This window comes from Pituophis catenifer, unplaced genomic scaffold (assembly GCF_029215685.1).
Source record: "Pituophis catenifer annectens isolate HBS135680 unplaced genomic scaffold, rPitCat1.0.hap2 SCAF_2, whole genome shotgun sequence".
NCBI classification, from domain to species: domain Eukaryota; kingdom Metazoa; phylum Chordata; class Lepidosauria; order Squamata; family Colubridae; genus Pituophis; species Pituophis catenifer.
The window spans coordinates 89660551-89681021 of NW_027256882.1; the positions used below are offsets into that span (position 1 = coordinate 89660551).

Below are 20471 nucleotides of genomic sequence, written 5' to 3' on the forward strand. Positions count from 1 at the left end.
GCCCAGGCCCCGCCCCCGCCTCAGAACGCGCTTGCGCTCCCGGAGAGAAGCCCCGCCCCTTTCCCCGGGTATGTCCTGGGAAACTGCTCGGCCGAGGCGGCCCGGAAGGAGGCCGCTGCTTTTCTTCGCCTCGTCTCCAGTAAGGGTGGTCGGCCGGTTCCAGCGACATGAGGCCGGGGTGAGTATCGTGTAGCGTTTCCCTCAGTAGCTGCCGGGCCTCGTTCAGCGCTTCGGTCCTTGGGGACAAGTGGTCCGTACCCCGGCGTGCTCCGAGGTAATGCTAATTGCAGCGGGCAGCCATTCCTCGAATCCAAGTCAGATCTTCCTTTTCGCGCCGCCGAGGTCGATTCCTGCCTCTCGAGCTGCCAACCAGTGGAACTGCTTGCCTTTCATCACTGGAGGCTTTTAAGAAGGGACTGGACAGCCACTTGTCTGGAATGGCTTAGGGCAGGGGTGGGCAAATGTGGCCCTTTTACAACCTGTGGACTTCAACTCCCAGAATTCCTGAGACAGCCAAGCTGTCTCAGGAATTCTGGGAGTTGAAGTCCACAGGTTGTAAAAGGGCCACATTTGCCCACCCCTGGCATAGGGTCTCCTGCTTGAGCAGAGAGCTGGACTACAAGGTCTCTTCCAGCTCTGTTCTGCTTCTGATGTTAGCTACTGATAGTAGGCGAAGTCTCTGAACTGGAAGGGTAAAAAACTTGTGCTTCTGGTCTGGTGACATTGTCTTCTCACGGGTAGGAGTATTTAACGTGCTGTTCGTAAGAAAAGGGGTGTTGGGTGTCTTCATCCAAGGCGCCATCACTCTTGGTAGCCAAATACAGAAGGAGAACAGAGGAGAAGGATGCCTTAGCTTTTGGTCAAATTATCTTCTCCATTGTGATGAATCACTGCACTTCCTCCTCTCCTTGCTTCAGGTGAACTTGCCTAACTGAGCTGCACCTCTTTGGCTGCTCCACCCGACTGAGTTGGGGGAGCTTAGGATCCCTCTGGAGGGCAACACTCGGCTGCCAGGGCAGGAGAATGAGCGGGCAGCGTGTGGATGCCAAAGTTGTGATGCTGGGCAAAGAGTACGTAGGCAAGACCAGCTTGGTGGAGCGATATGTTCACAACCGCTTCCTAGTAGGACCTTATCAAAATGTGAGTTTTGTCTCTTTTTTTGTGCTGAAAGTTTTTCCGCTCAATTGGACTGAATCCTTCACAATTCCAGCCATTTCTTTCCCCAAATTTCACTAAGTTTGGATTCTCAGGCTTGGTTTTATTTTAATGTTATAAGCAACATCTAATCAATATTAGCTGATATTTTCAGCTAAGCAGAGTTGGTCTTGATTGACGTTCAGATAAGAAATTGCCTGGGAAATCCCAGGGCCATTGGCTAGATTGGATAGTCCTCAAACATCCAGGAGGAAAACAATGGCAAATCATTTTGCTAAATGCTGCCAAGAGCTCCTTTTTTATTTATAGAGTTGAGTTTCCTTGGTGCAGTCACATAATTGAAATATTTTATTTCTTAAGGTTAGACTAGCCCCTATCTTGCTGAGTGTTAAGGAGTGCTATAAAACATAGCTATTAAAGAAAGTCCTGAGAAAAGAGACCTGGTACAAGATGAAAGCCCCGCTCTGGGTTGGGCCTGGATGTTATTGTTCCTGATGACCTTTTTAATATTCTTCTGTTGCTATTCTGTTATAGAACTACTATTATAGTTCTATTGGATTTCAGAAGTAGAGACTGAATAAACAGGTAAATGACAACCCTGTGGCTCTAGTCATCAGGATTTGAATCTCAGAGGGTTTTTACATTACTTATTGTGAAATAGGGAGCGGCTGATAAACTGAAGTGAAACTATTTTAAAAAGGAGCCATTTTAACTGGGGCAGAGAAATCTACTTTCAGTTTAAGGAAGCTTTGCAAAAAAAATTTCTGAGAAGTTACTGATTCTCAATATATAGTGTCTTATCTGCCAGCATGTGTTTCACTCAGTAATGCACACTAAGAAGAGAAAAGGTTAAAACACTTGTTTTTCCTGTTTATAAATCATTTATGCCACAGTTGCTTGGATATGATACATTTGCCTCTAAAAGAAGTCTTTGATTCATGACTAGTTGCTTAATGACTGGTTTGAAGTTAAGATGGACTTCCCCAGAGTTACTTATGACATGTTTTCAAAGATATGGAGGTAGCTTTTCTCCCTTTCCTTCATCAATATGATTGCATTTTGGGCACTTGGCAACAGGATCTTTGCAAGGTCCGACAGTCAAGTGACTGCATTTACAACATTTTTGCTGGCTTCTGGTGTTTACTTCTGGTTTGGGGGGGGGGGAGTCCATTGGGTGAAATAAATTTGCATAGCAACCACTATAAAAATATTTTTTAAAAATGGATCCATTCACATGATGCCTTAAGTTAGGATTGCAGCAATTTACAGCTGTAATTCTGGGGTTAATTATGGTTGTAACTTGACTGTGTGCATAGCTGCTTTCCAAAACTGACAGGGATATCATAGCTGTGTTCACATCTACCTTTGTTATTTTAGACAATAGGTGCTGCATTCGTGGCTAAAGTAATGCCAGTGGGAGGCCGCACAGTAACCTTGGGTATCTGGGTAAGTCACAGTTGAAATAATAGATATGTGGGCTACAGTAAACAATAAAAAACAAGAGCACTTATGGAACTTATGTTGTGCAAGGTGATGAAGGACATTTTGTATAGAGAGAATGTTTCTTAATTTTACTTCACAATACTGACAGTAGATATGTTTAATCAATGTTTGTATTGCATTATGCATAGTTCTCTGTAACGTGGAACTATACTTTCCCACTAAGTGGAAATCTGACTCTTCTCCATTACCTTTCTCTAGGATACAGCTGGCTCAGAGAGGTATGAAGCTATGAGCCGAATATACTATCGTGGAGCAAAAGCTGCCATTGTATGTTATGGTAAGCATTCATTTGCATAAAGCCATCATTTACATTATGGTAAGCATTTATTTGCATGTTGGTTCGGGCAGATTTCTAGAGCAAAGCTGACCATCTTAGCTTGGAATCGTGGGAAAGTGCAATTAGAAAATTCCAAGTTGGAAAAGGCAAATTTTTTTGTACTGTTCGGACACCAACTGCTACTTTCATTTAGCTCCCTCCTCCTATGTTACCACTTGAAGGAAGTCATTTCACCCTGAAATATCTTGCAATAGGCTCTAGCTAAAATCTAGGACCAGGACGGATAGAGCTACATCTATAATACAGCTGGGTTTGAGGGCAATGCTATAGAAATTATTCTTCTGTTCGATCACCCAGCAACCATAGTTGAGCTGCTTAACAGCAAATATTATATACTTAAATCTAATACAACATTGTGAGACTCGTCCTGGTCAGGAAATATTATCAGTGGGGAAAATCTGATTTTCTTTTTCTAATCAAAAAATTTCATAACTGTACAATAGTGCTTAAAAGTTTGTGAAACTTTTCAAATTTTCAATATTTCTGCATAAGTAGGACCTAAAATATCTATTGTCCACAAAAGTACTAAAACTAGTTAAAGAGAGCCCAGTTAAATAAGTTATACATAGTCTTCAGTTAATGACTGCTCTGTTCAGCAACCAAACTTTACAACACTGAAAAAGGTAATTTATGACTGGTCCTCAAACTTTTTTTTTTTTTTTTATTTGATTTATATGCCGCCCTTCTCCGAAGACTCAGGGCGGCTTACAATGTGCTCAGCAATAGCCTTCATCCTTTTATATATTTATACAAAGTCAGCTTATTGCCCCCACAAACTGGGTCCTCATTTCACCTACCTTAGAAAGGATGGAAGGCTGAGTCAACCTTGAGCCTTGGCGAGATTCGAACCCTGCAATAATTGCAGGCAGCTGGTCTTAATAAGCTTAATAACAGGGTGCCTTAAACCCCTGTACTACCAAGGCTCTTAAACTTATGGCCATTGCAGCATCTTTGCAGCATCCCCACAGTCATGTAATTAGGATTTGGAAACTTCAAAATTGGCAGGTATTTAGGATCATCACATTGTCCCTGTCATGGCCTCATCTGATCCCAGTTCGGAGGAGGAGTTGGAACTGGGACTGTCCGATGGGGATGGCATCTCCCCGTCCCTCCTCACAAGGAACACCAGGATTGGGTTGACTTAAACAGAAGCCGGGGGTGGGAGGGAGGTCATCTTTGTCGGGAACAATTGCTTTGCTTTAACATGCATTTTCCTGCCTTGGAAAAACTCTGCCTTGTATTGTGTTTCTGCCTGTGGAATTCAACTCTTGCTTGTGGACTCTGATCTTGCCCTATAGACCTGGAATCTTGTGTATGACTTATGGATCTTGCTTTGTGGACTTCCACTTTATTTTTGGACTTCTGGGCTTTTGCGATTTGGCTCATGATTATTGGCTTTGTTTGTGGAATTGTGGGTGGCTGCCTTCAGGGAAGTTTGGGATGGAGCTTTACCGGCCATTTGTTGTGGAATTAGCAGAGCAATAAAGGAGTCTATGGAAGCCTGCCTAGGCAACCTGGGCCAGAACAATCCCATGGTCACACATGGGATTGTTAATATCACGATAAAAGCGGCAAAATGTAACTATTTTTCTGCTCTTATCGCATCGGCAGATAACCGCCCAGCTGCCCTGTTTAGGGTGACCCGCTCCCTCCTCCATCTGGGAGCGCGGGAGGATCCCTTGCAGGGTCGTGCTGAGGATTTTGTTCAGTATCTGCACGATAAAATCACTCAGATTCGGGAAGGCTTGGTCTCTGACTGGGTAGGTACAGACGGGATGATGGGTGCTGGTCTTGGGACTGCCATTTGGGAGAAGTTCGACCCTGTTGCTCCCGAGGACGTGGATAGGATACTGGGGCGGCTGAATGCGACCACATGTTTATTGGACCCGTGTCCCTCCTGGTTGGTGCTGGCCTCCCAGGAGGTTACGCGAGGCTGGCTCCAGGGGATTATCAACGCTTCCTTGAGTGAGGGTGTCTTGCCATCCGCCTTGAAAGAGGCGGTGGTGAGGCCCCTCCTCAAGAAGCCTGCTCTGGATCCGGCTGTTTTGGCTAACTACCGTCCGGCCTCCAACCTTCCCTTCTTGGCGAAGGTTGTTGAGAGTGTGGTGGCGCAACAGCTTCCTGGGTACCAGGATGAAGCTATCTATCTGGATCTGCTCCAGTCCTGTTTCAGGCCTGGGCACAGCACGGAAACGGCATTGGTCGCGTTGGTGGATGATCTCTGGAGGGCTCGGGATAGGGGTTGCTCCTCTATCCTGGTCCTGTTAAATCTCTCAGCAGCTTTTGATATCATCGACCATGGTATCCTGCTGTGCTGGTTGGAGAGGTTGCGAGTGGGGGGCACCGTTTTGCAGTGGTTCTCCTATCTCTCCGACCGGTCGCAGTCGGTGTTGGCAGGGGGGCAGAGGTCGACCCCAGGCGCCTTGTTTGTGGGGTGCCGCAGGGGTCGGTCCTCTCGCCCCTTCTGTTCAACATTTATGTGAAGCCGCTGGGTGAGATCATCGTGGCTTTGGGGTGGAGTTCCATCAGTACGCTGATGATACTCAGCTGTACATCTCCACCCCAGGCCATCCCAACGATACCCTTGAAGTGATGTCCCGGTGCCTGGAGGCTGTGCGGACCTGGAAGGGGAGTAACAGGCTTTGACTCAACCCTTCCAAGACCGAGCGGCTGTGGCTTCCGGCGTCCCGGTATAGCCAGCTGGTGCCATTGCTGGCTATTGGGGGCGAGTTATTGGTCCCCACGGAGAGGGCTCGCAACTTGGGTGTCCTCCTGGATGCACGGCTGTCTTTAGAAGAGCATATGACAGCCGTGGCCAGGGGGGCTTTTTATCAGGTTCGCCTGATTCACCAGTTGCGTCCCTTTCTGGATCCAGACTCCTTACGCACAGTCACTCAGGCGCTCATCACTTTCCACCTGGACTACTGCAATGCTCTCTACATGGGGCTCCCCTTGAGGAGCACCCAGAGGATCCAACTGGTGCAGAATGCGGCCGCGCGGGGGATTATGGGAGCGAGGGGGCGCTCCCATGTGATACCTCTCCTGCGTGAGCTGCATTGGCTTCCAGTGGTCTTCCGGGTGCGCTTCAAGGTGTTGGTTACCACCTTTAAAGCGCTCCATGGCATAGGACCTGGGTATTTGCGGGACCGCCTTCTGCCGCCGATAGCCTCCCACTGACCAGTACGCTCCCACAGAGAGGGACTCCTCAGGGTGCCGTCAGCCAGGCAATGTCGGCTGGCGACCCCCGGGGGGAGGGCCTTCTCTGTGGCAGCTCCTGCCCTCTGGAACGATTTGCCCCCGGAGATACGAAGGATATTGGATCTCCAGGTCTTTCGCCGTGCCCTGAAAACTTTTCTTTTCCATCAAGCAGGGCTGACGTGAACCCCCTCCCCCCCCCCTTTTTTTTTAGCCTTTTAAATTGTCAATGGGTTTTAGTTTGACTGTTTTAAATTTTGGGCCAAAGTTATATAATTCTTTTAAAAATTTTAAATTTTGTATTGGTATGTGTTTTAGTTCTGGCTGTGCACCGCCCTGAGTCCACTAGGAGAAGGGCGGGATATAAATTGAATAAAATAATATAAACAACAGAATTTTGGATATTCACTCTGAAGTCTGATCTTCACAAAACAAGAACGTGGAAGTCTGTCACAGTTTGACAAAAGGAGATTTCTGAAGATTTCTGAAAGCTGTTCTGTGAGGAGGAATGGGCTAAATTTCCTCTAGCTCATGTTCAGGATCGATCAATAGTTATTGGAAATGTTTAGTTGGTTACTGCTGTTCAAGGGGAGTTCACTAGTTACCAAAAACAAAGGTTGACTTATTTTTTTATCACATACAAATATGTTCCTTTAAATCAGTTTTCCTCAATAAATAAATAAATAAATAAATGAATAAATAAATATAATTTTCTAATTTATTTAATTGGGTTTTTCTATCTAGTAAGTGACTTGTGTGGAAAACATACCACATATTTTTGCAGAAATACTGAAAATTCAAAAAGAACAACATAATTTTCAGCACGAAAGTATATTATTATTATTATTCATATTTTTATGCCGCCCACTCTCCGAGGACTCTGGGTGGCTTACAACAATTGACAGTATACTAAATAGCATATTGCCCCCAACAATCTGGGTCCTCATTTTACCCATCTCGGAAGGATGGAAGGATGAGTCAACCTTGAGCCGGTGAGATTTGATCCACTGATCTGCTGAGTTAGCAGTCAGCTGAAGTAGCAGCAATACTGCACCCTAACCACTGCACCATCTTGGCTCTTATATATACAGAATTGAAATTGTACTTTGGTACACAGATTCTGTTGTGATTTAATGAATTGGGTCTCTTTGGGAGATTGAGCCAATAAAAATGACAGGTATCTGATAACCTTGCTTAACATGCACATAAAGTAGCCCAAATGGCTATGGCGTGAGGTCAACACCGGCTTTAATAAGAGCCCTTGAGGAAGATATTTGTACTTTCTCAACTGAATTGATCCTTCTAGTTTCTTGACATAGTTTACTTATGCAAGGATGAATGGAATTGCTTTATTTAATCTCAGGGGTGGGATCTAGTCCTGATACTTCCTCTTTCCACAGATCTTACTGACAGAAGCAGTTTCCAGAGAGCAAAATTCTGGGTGAATGAACTACAGAACTTTGAGGAAGTACGTTGATCTCTATTTGTAGGCAAAGAAAAATTGGGTACTTGGCTTTTCCAGGACAACATCAAGAAAAATTGTGGGATGATGTTTATGGGGTCCTATCAGTGGTACCTTTTTATAATATATGGATTAGGGTTGTTTGGATGGTTCAGATTATCTGTTTATTGTTTTTCTGGTGTTTAAAGTATAAGCCTCGTAGGCTTCTTTTGGAATTGGATAGCAATAGCATATAAAAATACTGCTATTAGTTTTTAAAGTGAATAAATTCCCTCACCTCCATAGGAGATGCTTATGTTAGGCATTGATGTAGGCAATTGAGACACTGGAAGTACATTTTGGGAACTTGGCTTGGTCATTATGTTTATCTAATTTATCTCCCAGTGTTTGTTAAGTTCAAAACTGCTTTGGGGGACCTTCTGAGATGTTTCTAGTTAAAATACTAAACAGAATGAAGACTAACTAGCTTTCACAGTATAAATACAAACTATAGTGATTCCTATGAGGAGCAAAGTGTCAGTGGACACTTCATATATTGAAAGTACTTACCTTGTTTCTTTCTTTGTAGAACTGCAGGATCTATTTGTGTGGTACCAAAAGCGACTTACTTGAAGAGGATAAGAGAAGACGAGAAATAGACTTCCATGATGTACAGGACTATGCAGATGGTGTGTTTTTGTTTTATTCTGTTATAGATCAGTGTCCTCCTTGTCCCTGTAAGTCATTTATAGGAGGTTCAAATGTTCCATTGACTATGTCCTTGGAAAGGCATACCATGTTTATTTATTGGTTATAATTCCTCATAAAAGTGACACTGCTTAAAATTGCTCAGTTTTGAGAGGAGGGCAAACGGTTCCACTGTCGTCTTTTCTAATACAGCAGTTTAAGGTTTGCAATTATGTGAGTTAGGTGTTGCCCTTCAGGGAAAATAATTTGCATCCACCTTCTTGGAGCAATGTCATTTTATTTATTTATTTATTTATTTATTTATTTATTTATTTATTTATTTATTTATTTATTTATTATTTTTATACCGCCCCCTCTCCCGAAGGACTCGGGGCGGTGAACAGCCAGAATTAAAAACACACAATACAAATATTAAAAAAACATTAAAACGAAATTAAATTATCTTTTTAAAACCCCTTACCCATAAAATTCCCCAATTAAAAATTTTTTAACCCAGCCCAGCTTGCTGAAATAAAGTCTTCAGGCCCGGCGGAAGGTCCGGGATTAGTCGTATCCCTGGGGGTAGCTCATTCCAGAGGGCGGCTGCCCCCACAGAGAAGGCTCTTCCCCGGGGGGTCGCCAGCCGACATTGCCTGACAGATGGCACCCTGAGGAGGCCCTCTCTGTGGGAGCGTGTTGGCCGGTGGGAGGTTATCGGAGGCAGAAGGTGGTCTCGTAAATAACCAGGTCCTAAGCCATGGAGCGCTTTGAAGATGAGAACCAACACCTTGAAGCGCACTCGGAAGACCACTGGAAGCCAATGCAGCTCATGCAGGAGAGGTGTCACGTGGGAGCGCCATGTCGCCCCCATAAGTACCCGCGCGGCCGCATTCTGCACCAGTTGGAGCCTCCGAGTGCTCCTCAAGGGGAGCCCCATGTAGAGAGCATTGCAGTAGTTGGCTGGAATATTCATGTTTGTTGAAGGGGAGGGGGAAATGATCTGATTCCAAAATGGCTGTAATTTGTATAGATTGCTCCTGCTCTAGATCTAGCCCAGAGGTTGAGGGTTGTAATAGTTGATATCAGTTACTAACAGTTGAGAGTTTTAGTACAAAGCAAAGCATTTATCCTTGCCTTCTGACACATCATTCCAGAGATCAAAGCTGAGCTGTTTGAAACCTCAAGCAAGAGTGGACAGAATGTAGGTGCGTATCTTGTTTCTGTGCATTACATGCATTATGCTAAACATGTCTGGCATTCTTGGAACAACCTAATTCCAGAATAGGTAGAATGTGTTTAATCATATGTTCATTCCCCTATTTTTCTCTCCTAGTGTTGGAGATAGGAGTGTGAATGGAGTTATTTTTTATCTTTTCTTGATGAGAAAAGACAAAGCAACTATTTTTACCTTCTCTTCAACTAGAACAGGGGTCAGCAAACTGCGGCTCTGGAGCCGCATGCAGCTCTTTCGTCCCCCTGCTGTGGCTCCCTATTGGCTGAACCACCACTGGCTGGCCCCACCCCTCACCCTCCCCTCCAAGTCATTCCTCGCCTGGCCTATATATGAGAGAGAGACAGACAGACAGACAGACAGAGATACCTGTTTCCTACAGAAAAGAAAGCACTGGGAGCAATAGAACCTGAGTAGGCGTGGCTGGGAGTGTGTCATATGACTGGGTGGGAGTGAGTGACATCGAGTTGGTCACGCCCATCCAGGTTTTGTGGCTTCCAGTTCTTTTCTTTTCTGTGGGAAACTGGTCCAAATGGCTCTTTTGAGTATTTAAGGTTGCAGACCCCTGAGCTAGAACTACAATATAACTCTTAAGCAGATCTGTTCAGAAACAAGTTGTACTTAGTTAAATTAACTATCCCACTGAGGGTATACCAATAGACAGACTAAAAGGATTACATTTTTGGCTGCCTCAGCAGTTTACCAATGGGATTTTCATTGTTTGCTGTATTTTGAGTGTTTCATTGCTCTCTGTGATTTTATTATCTCTATTTTTTAAGATGAGCTTTTCCAGAAGGTGGCTGAAGATTATGTGCATTTTGCTGCCTTTGAGTTAACAGGTGAGTTGCTGAACCAGGTGAGTTCTGAGCATCTACATCCACTTCTAAATCATTTGCTGTATTCCTGAATTAAGACATATCCAGCATATTATTCCCTGTGAAACTCAGAACTGGAGACCTTTAACTAAATTTAGAAGAATAGTTATGAATGTGTCCTGAGAAGTATGGAAGGCAGCAGAATCTATGAGCATCTTTTCCAAATACACGCTCCTGTCTTATCAGTAACAGGGAGGATTAGGAATGATGACCACAGAGGAAAGGTATTAGCTTTTATGTGTTACACACATTTAAGTGAATTGTGACTGCCAAATTTTTCCACAGAAATTTTAATGGAGCCTTAACCTTAATTTGTTTGAAATCTGTACAACTTGTATAACCTGTATGTGTTTTGCTTTCAGAGGAAAAAGGAGTTGATCTGAATCAAAAGAACACTACCACCTATTTTTACAGTTGTTGTCATCACTGAATTCTTTATTTTGCCAAAAGTAACATTTTCCACCAGAGATAGCAATTCATGCTTTTTCTGGTGGGTCACATCTTCTACTTGCTAGTTGGAATGCCTTGCCCTTTGGATATGTAGAACATCATTTGTTGGCCGCTATCCAAGGAAACAGAAGAGAAATAGATCAAGGATATGAATATGCTGCAAAATGCGCTGCCTTGTTGAGTGGAAGACTTGATTGCCTTGTGCTCCCTTCCCAGCAGATATTGACTAAATTATTGAACTGTGTCAAGAATTATTATTTTTCATCACTATGCACAAGAGACCTGCTGACTAGGGTTGTTTCTGCTATTTTGAAGATGTTGCCTGATTCTTAAGATTATTTAAATGGCTTCTAATAAGTTATCTACATGTAAATAAAAGGCAGTGTGGTCTTGTGTGTTGAGGGATATGGTCAACTTTCTATTTCTGCTGAAAAAATTTCAGATTTGGAGAAGCACTTGGGGATGAGAATTTATCTGCAATTACAGTATGTCCAGAACTGCAGAAAATTAGGAAAAGAATCTGTCCTGGTTTGACTGCATGTCATACACAGGTGGTCCTCACTTAATAACCACTTGTTCAGTGACCATACTTATAATGGAGCTGAAGGAGTGATACTTACCTCTTCTGATACTTGGGATGGTCACAGCATACCTGTGGTCACGATTGCCATTTGTGACCTCCTTTGTCAGTTTCCTATAACCAAAGTCAGGTTGCAAATAGTGATGGTGTGATGTTTAATGATGGCAACTGAAAATGCAGGAATTTCTATCATAAAGTTACATAACCTCACACTTTACAACTGCATTGCTTAGTGATAGAAATTACGGTATTGGTCACTGTTGTTAAATGAGGGCTATCCGTCAGGGCCATATGAGGAAACTTTCTTACCTCCAAGCCATCTCAGAGTGGTTTAGGGATAACCATCAGTTTCTGCCAATTAGCAACTGTCAATGTAGCAACAGAAACAACCCTTCTTTCAAATAGGGGTCTCTATTGAGATAGCTTAATCAGAGTTGGCCAAAGTAATTTAATACAAGAATGCATACAAAATAATAAGGCCCAATACTATGAAAGGATTTGTTTCTAAATTTTACACTGAGTAGAACTACATAGAAATTAGGATACTGGCGTTCCAGTGCAGTTACAGCCTGGTGCAATATGGGAGCTAGAGAATGCCAGAAGGCTGTAGAGTGAGATGATCACAGATATAATTGTGAAAATGCTTTTCCTTTCCTGACAGGGATGGGTGGTAATGTTTTCTTTTATGAACACTAGCAGTAGTAAGGTGTACAATATATTTACACTTTACCTGTTAATTTGTCACTGCAAAATGGTTTTTCTACCTTTGGAGTTTTAAAAGTAGGACAATCTTTTACAAAGGCACTAAAAAGAAGGCTGCACATTGTTTTGGTTAATGATAGAAAGTGGCTCCATCATTTTAGGATGGTGAATAAGCAAATGGGAGTTTTCCTATATTTTTGCTCAGCTGGAACAAGGTCTCGGATCATTCTTTGTTATGTAGATGTAACTGACAAGCAGCAGGACAGAGGAGCCATAACTTTTTAGCTGTAACCTCTCTCTTAAAATTGGTTGACAAATGCAGCCTCTGAATTTTGCTTTGTGGCTTAATTCCCAAAGCATGATTTTTTCCGAGGAAACTATCCATTATTTTTATGAAAAATGCAAGCAAAGTGTGTGTCACAAAACAGCAAATTAGTTAAACTGCCCCAAACCATCTTATTGCCTACCACACGAGCCCAGTGTGTTCTGTACAGGAGGCAGTTACTCCATAGCCCTCAGCTTCTCAAAAGTATTGAGGCTATCAATGATTAAAACCTGTCCATCTATTTTGATGTATGGTGGTTTTGCTTTTCATTTGGGAAAATAGAAAACACTTTCCACATTTCGCTACCAATAAGCTCACAACAATCTTGGGAAACTTACCTAAGTTTCTAGCTATAGTAAGGTAGAAGTTAAAATGCCTTGTGTTAAGCATCCAGTAAAAAGTACATTTTAATTTTGCAGCACACTTTAAACAGTTTTTAATAATTTAGTCTGGACAGTTTTAATAAATCACCAGAAATAAGCTAGACTTCACCTTGTCCGAGTGGCAGACAACATTGTGCTGTCTTGGGGGCTAAGCACTGTTGGGCCCATTTACTATTTGGATGGGGAAACTACCTGTGCTGTAAAAGTAGCTTTTCTTTAAGGTAGATTTTAATGCTCTGCCAGGCCTTAATGAGACAATGTACACAGATAAGAGTAAAGTTAAACTTTACTTTACAGTAATTATGTTCTTTTATATACAAAGAATTACAGTACATATTTTGGGAATGCCTGGGTAGGGCAACCTTCCCCCCTCCCCCAATATAAATTTCACATACAGTCAACTAGGTATGGGAAGCAAAATGAAATTAATAATCCAAAGACACTTCCTCTTCTTCCAATGTAGCTATTCCAAAAACTCCTGGCAGCCAGATCTCTGTAGAATTGGGCAGCTCTGCGTAGCCATATTGGGTTGATTTTTTTCATTAATACAGGTATATGTTTTGTTGACCCCTTTTCATCATCCATGCAGATAAAATTAAGCACTGGAGGGTTATGGCAGCATATACTGTTTACTCCTGCAAACAGCTCTGCTTAGCCATAATTCCCATTGATGCGCTCTCCACAATCAGTAACCAACATGCCTGAGAATGAAACAATGCATATTGCTTGGAGAAACAGTCCCCCACCCCCTCTTACGTTAGCTTTGTTAAGTGCCAATTACCTTATCTCACCCATTTTTATTTTGGTTTCATAAAGACAACGTATGATTTTTTAAAAAAAGTTTAACATCACTTTTATAAATAACCAAAAGTATGAACAATACTGCAGCTGTTTTAAGAACTGCAATCCCCAAACTTCTGTCATAAATTTGTTAGTCTCTAAAATGCTGCAAGGAATTTGCTTTTGCTGTAAAAGATAAACACAAGATCCTCTTCCACCATCTGCCCCCCCCCCCGAATCAATATTACTTTTGTTTTGAGCCCTGAAATGTAAGTAAACCTCTCCAAATACTTTTGACCACATACTAGGATAGGCTCTTAAGCTTTTACAAAAGTATCTCTCTTCAGATGATGACAGACCTAGACCTAGCAAATGTAAAATCATCACACCATAAAGTACAGTAAAAAATGATCACTGGGATATCCTGCTGCCTCAAGGGTTTTTCAACTTTACAACCAAAAGAGCATTCTCTCTGTCATCTGGTTTAATTGGTGATGAGCAGAATGGACAGCTTTAAGGATTTATCTAGTCAAGAGTGCAGGATGAATTTGAGCTGCACTTTACAACTTTTCAAGATGTTGCTTTGCAGAAGCACAAAGCATACAACGACCTGGAGACCAAAAGGACTAGCGCGACCTGAAGTCCACAAGAACTAGCGCATTCAAGTGGCTGTCACATATAAATTGACAAGATATACCATCTTGAATATGCTAACAATTGCAAATCTAGAAAAGGAGACAGAAATGTGTCCATTATTTAGTGTAACTTTCTGTCAATATTTGAATACACTAATATATCTTGATCTTGGATGTGAATGTTCTCTCAATTCCTGTACTGCAATGTTTTTAAATGGTCAATCCTGGTTGTATCTAATTTTGACAGCTTTGTACATTCCAAGGAATTCAACCACACTGTAAAATCTCATATATCAACACAAGGGGAATACTTTTTATGTAGCTCATTAGTAATTATGTGTATTTGGAGGAAAGACTTTTTTAAAAATTGAATATAAGCATATGAATGCTGCAGAATATTACATATAATTCTAAATTCCCATTTTTAATTAAAAATATGCCCACATTTTGAAACTATACATCCTAAATTAAAGGACTTGCAGTCAATGTGACATCTTCAGGAAAATGCAGAAAACTGGTACAGAGAAGCATGAAATATGGAATGGTTAGCAGCACATTACTGAACTGTACTGGCCAGAATTCTCCATATACTTCAATATTATCATGATCATGTATATCTATTGTTTCAACAAGCCCCATTCAAACCTCTGGGAAATAAACTTATGTTTAACTTGTAACTATTACAAGACTGACCAAGGAGTGCCCTCAATTTAGTTTTACACTGTACACTTTCCACAAGTAGCCTATATATTAAAAAATAAACCTTTTAACAGCTTCATGAGTTTTTGAACAGATCTAGGCACCTGCAGGCTTTAAGGTTCACTTCTCCCTTCTCAAAAGCTTAGATAAAATGTTTGGAAAAAGGAGAGGAACAAATTGTATACTTTACAGTTCTATACAGTCACCTGAACTGTATAATGCACACTGCCTATGTATGTATGTATGTATGTATGTACGTATGTATGTATTTACATTAAATTCCAGCCCAGATTGTTCTCAATTCCCCAATCTTCTTAATTTTTGGAATGTGCCTTCTTGGCCCATTTTTCAAAGGCAAAATATGATCTCAGACCCCCATCTACCAAAATTGCATGGCCCTAGACCAGACTCTTAATTATAGACCATCTTTTTCTGTCTAAAATAAACATGATAGCAAAGTAAAATATTTGCACATAAGCGCATCACTTTGCCCATTACTCAACAGCAGAGAAAATACGCCCAAATAACTTTATTCAAGACTAATTCTTGAATAAATTCAAGACTATTTTAGCCCCTGGAAATTCAACTCTTATCAACTATGTTCTCCAACCCTTATTTGCTCTTTTCTCTTGGACTGATGGCATTCTCTATTTGACCAGTTCCTTCTAATGTAGAATTTCCTGCCTCACGTGATCATCTGGTTATAGAGACTGTAACTTCTTACCTTATGCTAACCAAGACCCTAGGTGGTGATTCCTCCTTATGCCTCATATTTTCCTGAAGTTACATCTTGTAGTTCTTTACTTAGCTTAATGAACTGGACATTAACCTCTGGACTTGGAGAGGTCTGTTGTGTTTGATAAAATATTCAAGTTGCTCCAGCTATACTTTTGCAGCGTTTTCTATTTCATTGCTTAGTTCAATTAACAGCTTTGTACTTTAAACAAGTTTAGTTTCAGGAGACTGAAAAGAGGAAAGGTGTAATATTAAATAAGTCACTGGGCAATTGTTTTGAAATACCACTTGAAAAGTTTAAATTGGGTCAATCATGAGTTCCTAGCCAAAAATTCAGAATGTGCTGCTACATAAATCCCAGTTCTTACAGTCACCTACATGATCCCTAGGAATCTGAACAAAAGAATTCAAAATAAAAAGTTCTGAGTTTTAAAGATTTAAAATAGCCTCCACCAAAAATATTCACAGTTTATTTTTTTTTTCATGAAACAAATACCTAGTTAAAACACATGACATTGCAAGAACCAAGTTGGATAAAGCAGTGCAGATATCTCTCTTCTTACAAGTACAGCTGTGAAGGGAGGGCAGGGGCTGGCACAAAGGAAGCCCTAAACACACAATCTACATGATAAAGTCCAGTTCACGGGAAGGCCTAGAGACGTAAAATTTAGAGCCTCATTTTGTTTCCGCATGAGTAATGTTTAATATGCTGAGCCTCGTGATTGGCTTGACTTGCTTGATTGTTCAAAAAGGTGGGTCTTTTCATTTTAAAAAGTTTTGGTAAAATGCCCTTGGTTTCTTGTATCTGTCTCATTCAGAAGAACTGTCCTGTTTCCTTTTGTGCAGGAGTCACGCAGAAACAAAAGGTTGCATTTCGCCATTTTCAGCAATTAGCAGCGCTCGGCCTGCAGGTGTTCAAGGAAAACCAACTTTAAGCACTAAGGTTCCATTTAGTCATAATGCTTTTTACAAAGTCATTAGCTGTACTTGGAGAGAATGAAATGAATCAGAGAAGATGAGATGCACAACCAGGTAGGGAATATTTCGCAGTGCCGAGTTGCTATTGTCATTGTGGAAAGCCAACATTGAAAAAAAGTAATGGATCTGAATTTGAACTGCCACTGCAACATTGATGATTGCCTACAGGCCCTGAATACCCCAGAGTTATCTATTCCAAGATGAGAGGCTCTAGATTGGGACAGAGTTAGAATTTCTGCTCTGTGCCAAAATGTGAACATCTAAAGAGGACCAAATGGGAGCTATTCAAAAAGTTTTTGCTTCAAACTGGAGCTTAACCGTCTGTGAGAGTCAGATGCCCAGGCAAATAGAATAGGGTGGCAATTTAAAAATGGTAAAATAGTTTGCCAATTTTGTAGTATGAAATGGAAGCCATATTATATATGTGAAGGCCCTGCAGAGTGAATAATATCGCCATATACAGGGTGAAATAATAATTTATTTGATTCCCCAGCTACAGTTTAAAGAAACCACCATCAGTACCATCGCAAGCTATATTTCTGTGGTGCAGATAATATATCTGCCTCTTTATGTAATAAATGCTTCTCCTTAATGGAAAGACAGTATTACCAACCTAGCCACCAGTTGGGACTAAAATGTTGCATTAACCGGAAAATAAAGAAAAAAGAACAGGAACCTCAGGCAAGTGCTAGAGCTCTTCATGTTCCAGTGTGAGAACTATAACCTTAGCTATCTCTCTCTTTAAACAACAGGACACCTTAGGGCTGCCCCACTAAATTCAAGTCAATTTTCTGTAGGTGGGGTGTGGGAGTGTTGCAGGAGACAATATGAAAGGCTTGCTAAGCTAGATACTAATCAGAATACAGGTAGTAATATTCACTTTTCATCTTGAACATTTATTCTCATATAGGTCAACTGTTTAGTTTTCTGAATTAGCTTATAATTTAGAAATACACCCATACATAATGCAAACATTATTTTTAAGCAGATTTGCCATGGAAAAGAGGAAAATTAGTTTTATTTGTCCACACTATCAGTTTGACTACAAGATGACTTTGGTGAACAAACTGTAAAAACAAAACAAAATCCAACACAGCAATGCTGTACTGAAAAGCTAGACAAATAATGTACTTATTTTTCTAAACTGCTCGTGTCTGTAGTGGTCAAAATTCTGTTAAAAAGGGAGCTCTAGTGCCATTGCACTAAAGGTCGAAGTCCCAAAGAATCTACCAGATAGTATTTCTGAATACTCCCGCTGTAAGACCTAGGTTCATTGAGGCACGAGTTCTTCTGTTTTGCAGAACTGAGGTCCTCAACTAACTTCAAGTATTTTTTTTTAAAAGCACCTGCATTTGAAAAGCTCCACCCTGACAGCAGTTAGACTGCAAGGAATGAAAATTAAGGACTAAAAACCTGCTGCATTTCCTTGTGTGCCCTCAATATCTGGGTTCATTAGTTAAACATTTTGGAAATATGAGGGGCCAGTGTGGAAGTTTGTTATGATAACAAACTATTTCTTTGGAACTACATGGGAATAATCTAGGAATCCAAGTCTGTTCCTAGATTCAGACTCACAAAATTAGTAAACTGATTAATGGAATTAAATATTTTATCCCAAGTGGATTCCTTTATTTCAGCATTATTGTCTGCGAAATGAAGGTAAAGACCACCTACATTCTTGCTCCTTGGTTGGGCATCATAGAGATTTAGTTAAAATATGTCTGTATAGCTTGAGCAGGATGTTGCTGGAGGTTAAAGAAACTGGGGAAGTGAATTAAAAAGAAAACAACAAACAAAAACAATCCTTTCCCATACAATTAAAAAACCAATCAAAACAAATAGGTGACCCGTCTGGCCTCAAACTGGCTTCATTTAGATTTAGACTCAGGAGATTCGTGGCCAGGGGAGTCCTGGTCCAGTCCTAGCACCGCATTTTGCTCAGACAAAGGCAAGATGCCCTGCCCCACAGGTGTTTGTGTTTTCCCAGAGAGCCAAGAGATCTGCTCCAATGTCTGAATGTTTCTGGTCAGCCATGAGGTTTGCCCAGAAGGTAGTAGAGCTTCCCTTCCAGGCCAAGGGGGTTGTTCAAATGCAGACAATCTCTCTGTTGACCAAAATGTCTGCTCCGTGGAGGGTGCAGATATTGCTTCTTGGCCTGGACAGAGACTGTGCTCAGGAGACTGTAGTTTCTCAGCTGTCCAAAAAGATGGCTCCATGGATGGCAGCCCTTTTGCACTAAGCCAAGAGGTCTTTTCGTGCATTTGCAAGTTCTCTAGCGGACAGGAGGTTTGCCCTGGGAATGGTGGACATTTCCCCGTTGGCCGACAAGACTGCTCGCCAGATACAGATGTCCGTTCTTTCGGCTGAGGGTTCTGCTCCACAGTCACAAAGCCTCTTTCTTTGGGTTGAGCATTCTGGTCGACTGGCCGCAGTGCTTTCTCTGAAAGCAAAGGCCTGGGGTTTAGTGGGGCAGGAAGCCTGTCTGAGAGCTGAGGCCTCAGGCCCGCGGCGGTAGAAGGCTTGTCAGATGGTACAGGCCGAGTGTCCACAGGGGTAGGCAGCCTGCTGGGCGTCTGAGGCGGTGAGCCGGTCGGAGCGACTAGCTTCTCTGACGGCTTAGACCTCAGAGCTACCGGGGTGACAGGTCTGACTGGCGGCTGCGGCTTCAGGCTCAGTGAAGGAGCTGCCTTCCCTGAAGGCTGAGGCAGCGGCCCCACAGAAATGGCTCTGCCCTGCGGCTCAGGCCTCAGAGAGTCAGGTTCTGCAGCTCTGTCCACTACCTGCCCATGGGGCGGTGGGGTGGTGGGGCACTTATCTAGCAATAGGGGCTGGGAAGCACCCATCAGTGATGAGTCTGAATTCCTGGGTGCCTCTAGGGCCGAGCAGTCGACTGCTGTCTCAGATCCAGGTGGTTTTTCCTCAGTGGCGACAGAGGACTGTTCCTCCCAAACTATGGCGGGGGACAGCTTCTCAGGGGGTTGCCCCTTTCGGGCCCCAGGGGAAGCTAGCTTTTCTGAGGCCCGCAGCCTGAGGGCCACCGTGGGTGCTGACTTCTCTGAGGGGTGTAGCCTAAGAGCCACTGCCGAAAGTGGCTTGTCTGATGACTGCAATCTAAGGGCCAGGGCAGAGGATAGTTTGTCTGACGGCTTGAACCTCAAGGCCAGAGTGGAGGGCAATTTGTCAGAGGGCTTTAAACTCAGGGCTAGGGTGGAGGGCAGTTTGTCTGCTGGTTGAAGCCGCAGTGCCATTGTAGAGGGTGGTTTATCTGAGGGCTGTAGCTTCAGGGCCACCGAGGAAGGCGGCTTGTCTGAGGACTGTAGTCTCAGAGCCAATGAAGAGGAAGGTGGTTTATCTGAGGATTGCAGCCTCAGAGACACAGTCAGAGGAAGACTCTCTGAGGACTGAGATTTCGGGCCTGTAGCTGCAGGCTGCTGGTCTGATGGCTGAGTGTTTTGGCAGCCAGCTGCTGATTCTGTGGAAGGCGCATACTCACGAATCTCTCCTGGCTCTAGAGGATTAGGTCCACAAGGATCGTGTTCTGTGCATGACAGGCGTCCATCCAGTTTGGAGATGAACAGCATGCCTTCCCGATGCTGTTTGCAGAATGATCGGGGACACATCTCACAGAAGGAGGCTGCATCTTTGTTACACACATCACACTGATGCCAAGGACATTCCCATTTTCCTGCAATACGGGAAAAAGCATGACTGAAATGACTGATGGCAGTTTCTAGGAAACCCTGACTGGTGAAAGCTGTTCAGGGAAAATTGCTAAATTCA

At 42.5% G+C, this 20471-nt stretch overlaps 2 protein-coding genes across 2 annotated transcripts in view; one reads left to right on the plus strand and one right to left on the minus strand.

The window, feature by feature from the left end:
* The first annotated feature begins 62 nt into the window (after positions 1-62).
* Positions 63-11269, plus strand: RAB24 (RAB24, member RAS oncogene family). The gene is made up of 9 exons (XM_070937150.1): positions 63-178; positions 918-1140; positions 2533-2601; positions 2857-2935; positions 7591-7658; positions 8221-8320; positions 9473-9523; positions 10329-10388; positions 10787-11269. The coding sequence occupies exons 2-9, from the start codon at positions 1024-1026 to the stop codon at positions 10852-10854; spliced, it is 612 nt and encodes a 203-aa protein (XP_070793251.1). The 5' UTR covers positions 63-178; positions 918-1023; the 3' UTR covers positions 10855-11269.
* A 7081-nt stretch (positions 11270-18350) lies between these two features.
* Positions 18351-20471, minus strand: part of NSD1 (nuclear receptor binding SET domain protein 1) — a 68871-nt gene continuing 66750 nt past the window's right edge. The window contains exon 23 of the mRNA XM_070937151.1: positions 18351-20376. Within this exon, the coding sequence (XP_070793252.1) occupies positions 18560-20376 (1817 nt within the window). The 3' untranslated portion in view covers positions 18351-18559. The remainder of the gene's footprint in view (positions 20377-20471) is intronic.

What these genes read in the sequence shown, in the direction of transcription:
- RAB24 (XM_070937150.1), top strand. Translation starts at nt 1,024, where the DNA reads ATGAGCGGGCAGCGTGTGGATGCCAAAGTTGTGATGCTGGGCAAAGAG. An exon ending in CAGTAACCTTGGGTATCTGG is followed by an intron (nt 2,602 to 2,856) that starts GTAAGTCACAGT and finishes ACCTTTCTCTAG; the next exon opens with GATACAGCTGGCTCAGAGAG. An exon ending in TGTACAGGACTATGCAGATG is followed by an intron (nt 8,321 to 9,472) that starts GTGTGTTTTTGT and finishes ACATCATTCCAG; the next exon opens with AGATCAAAGCTGAGCTGTTT.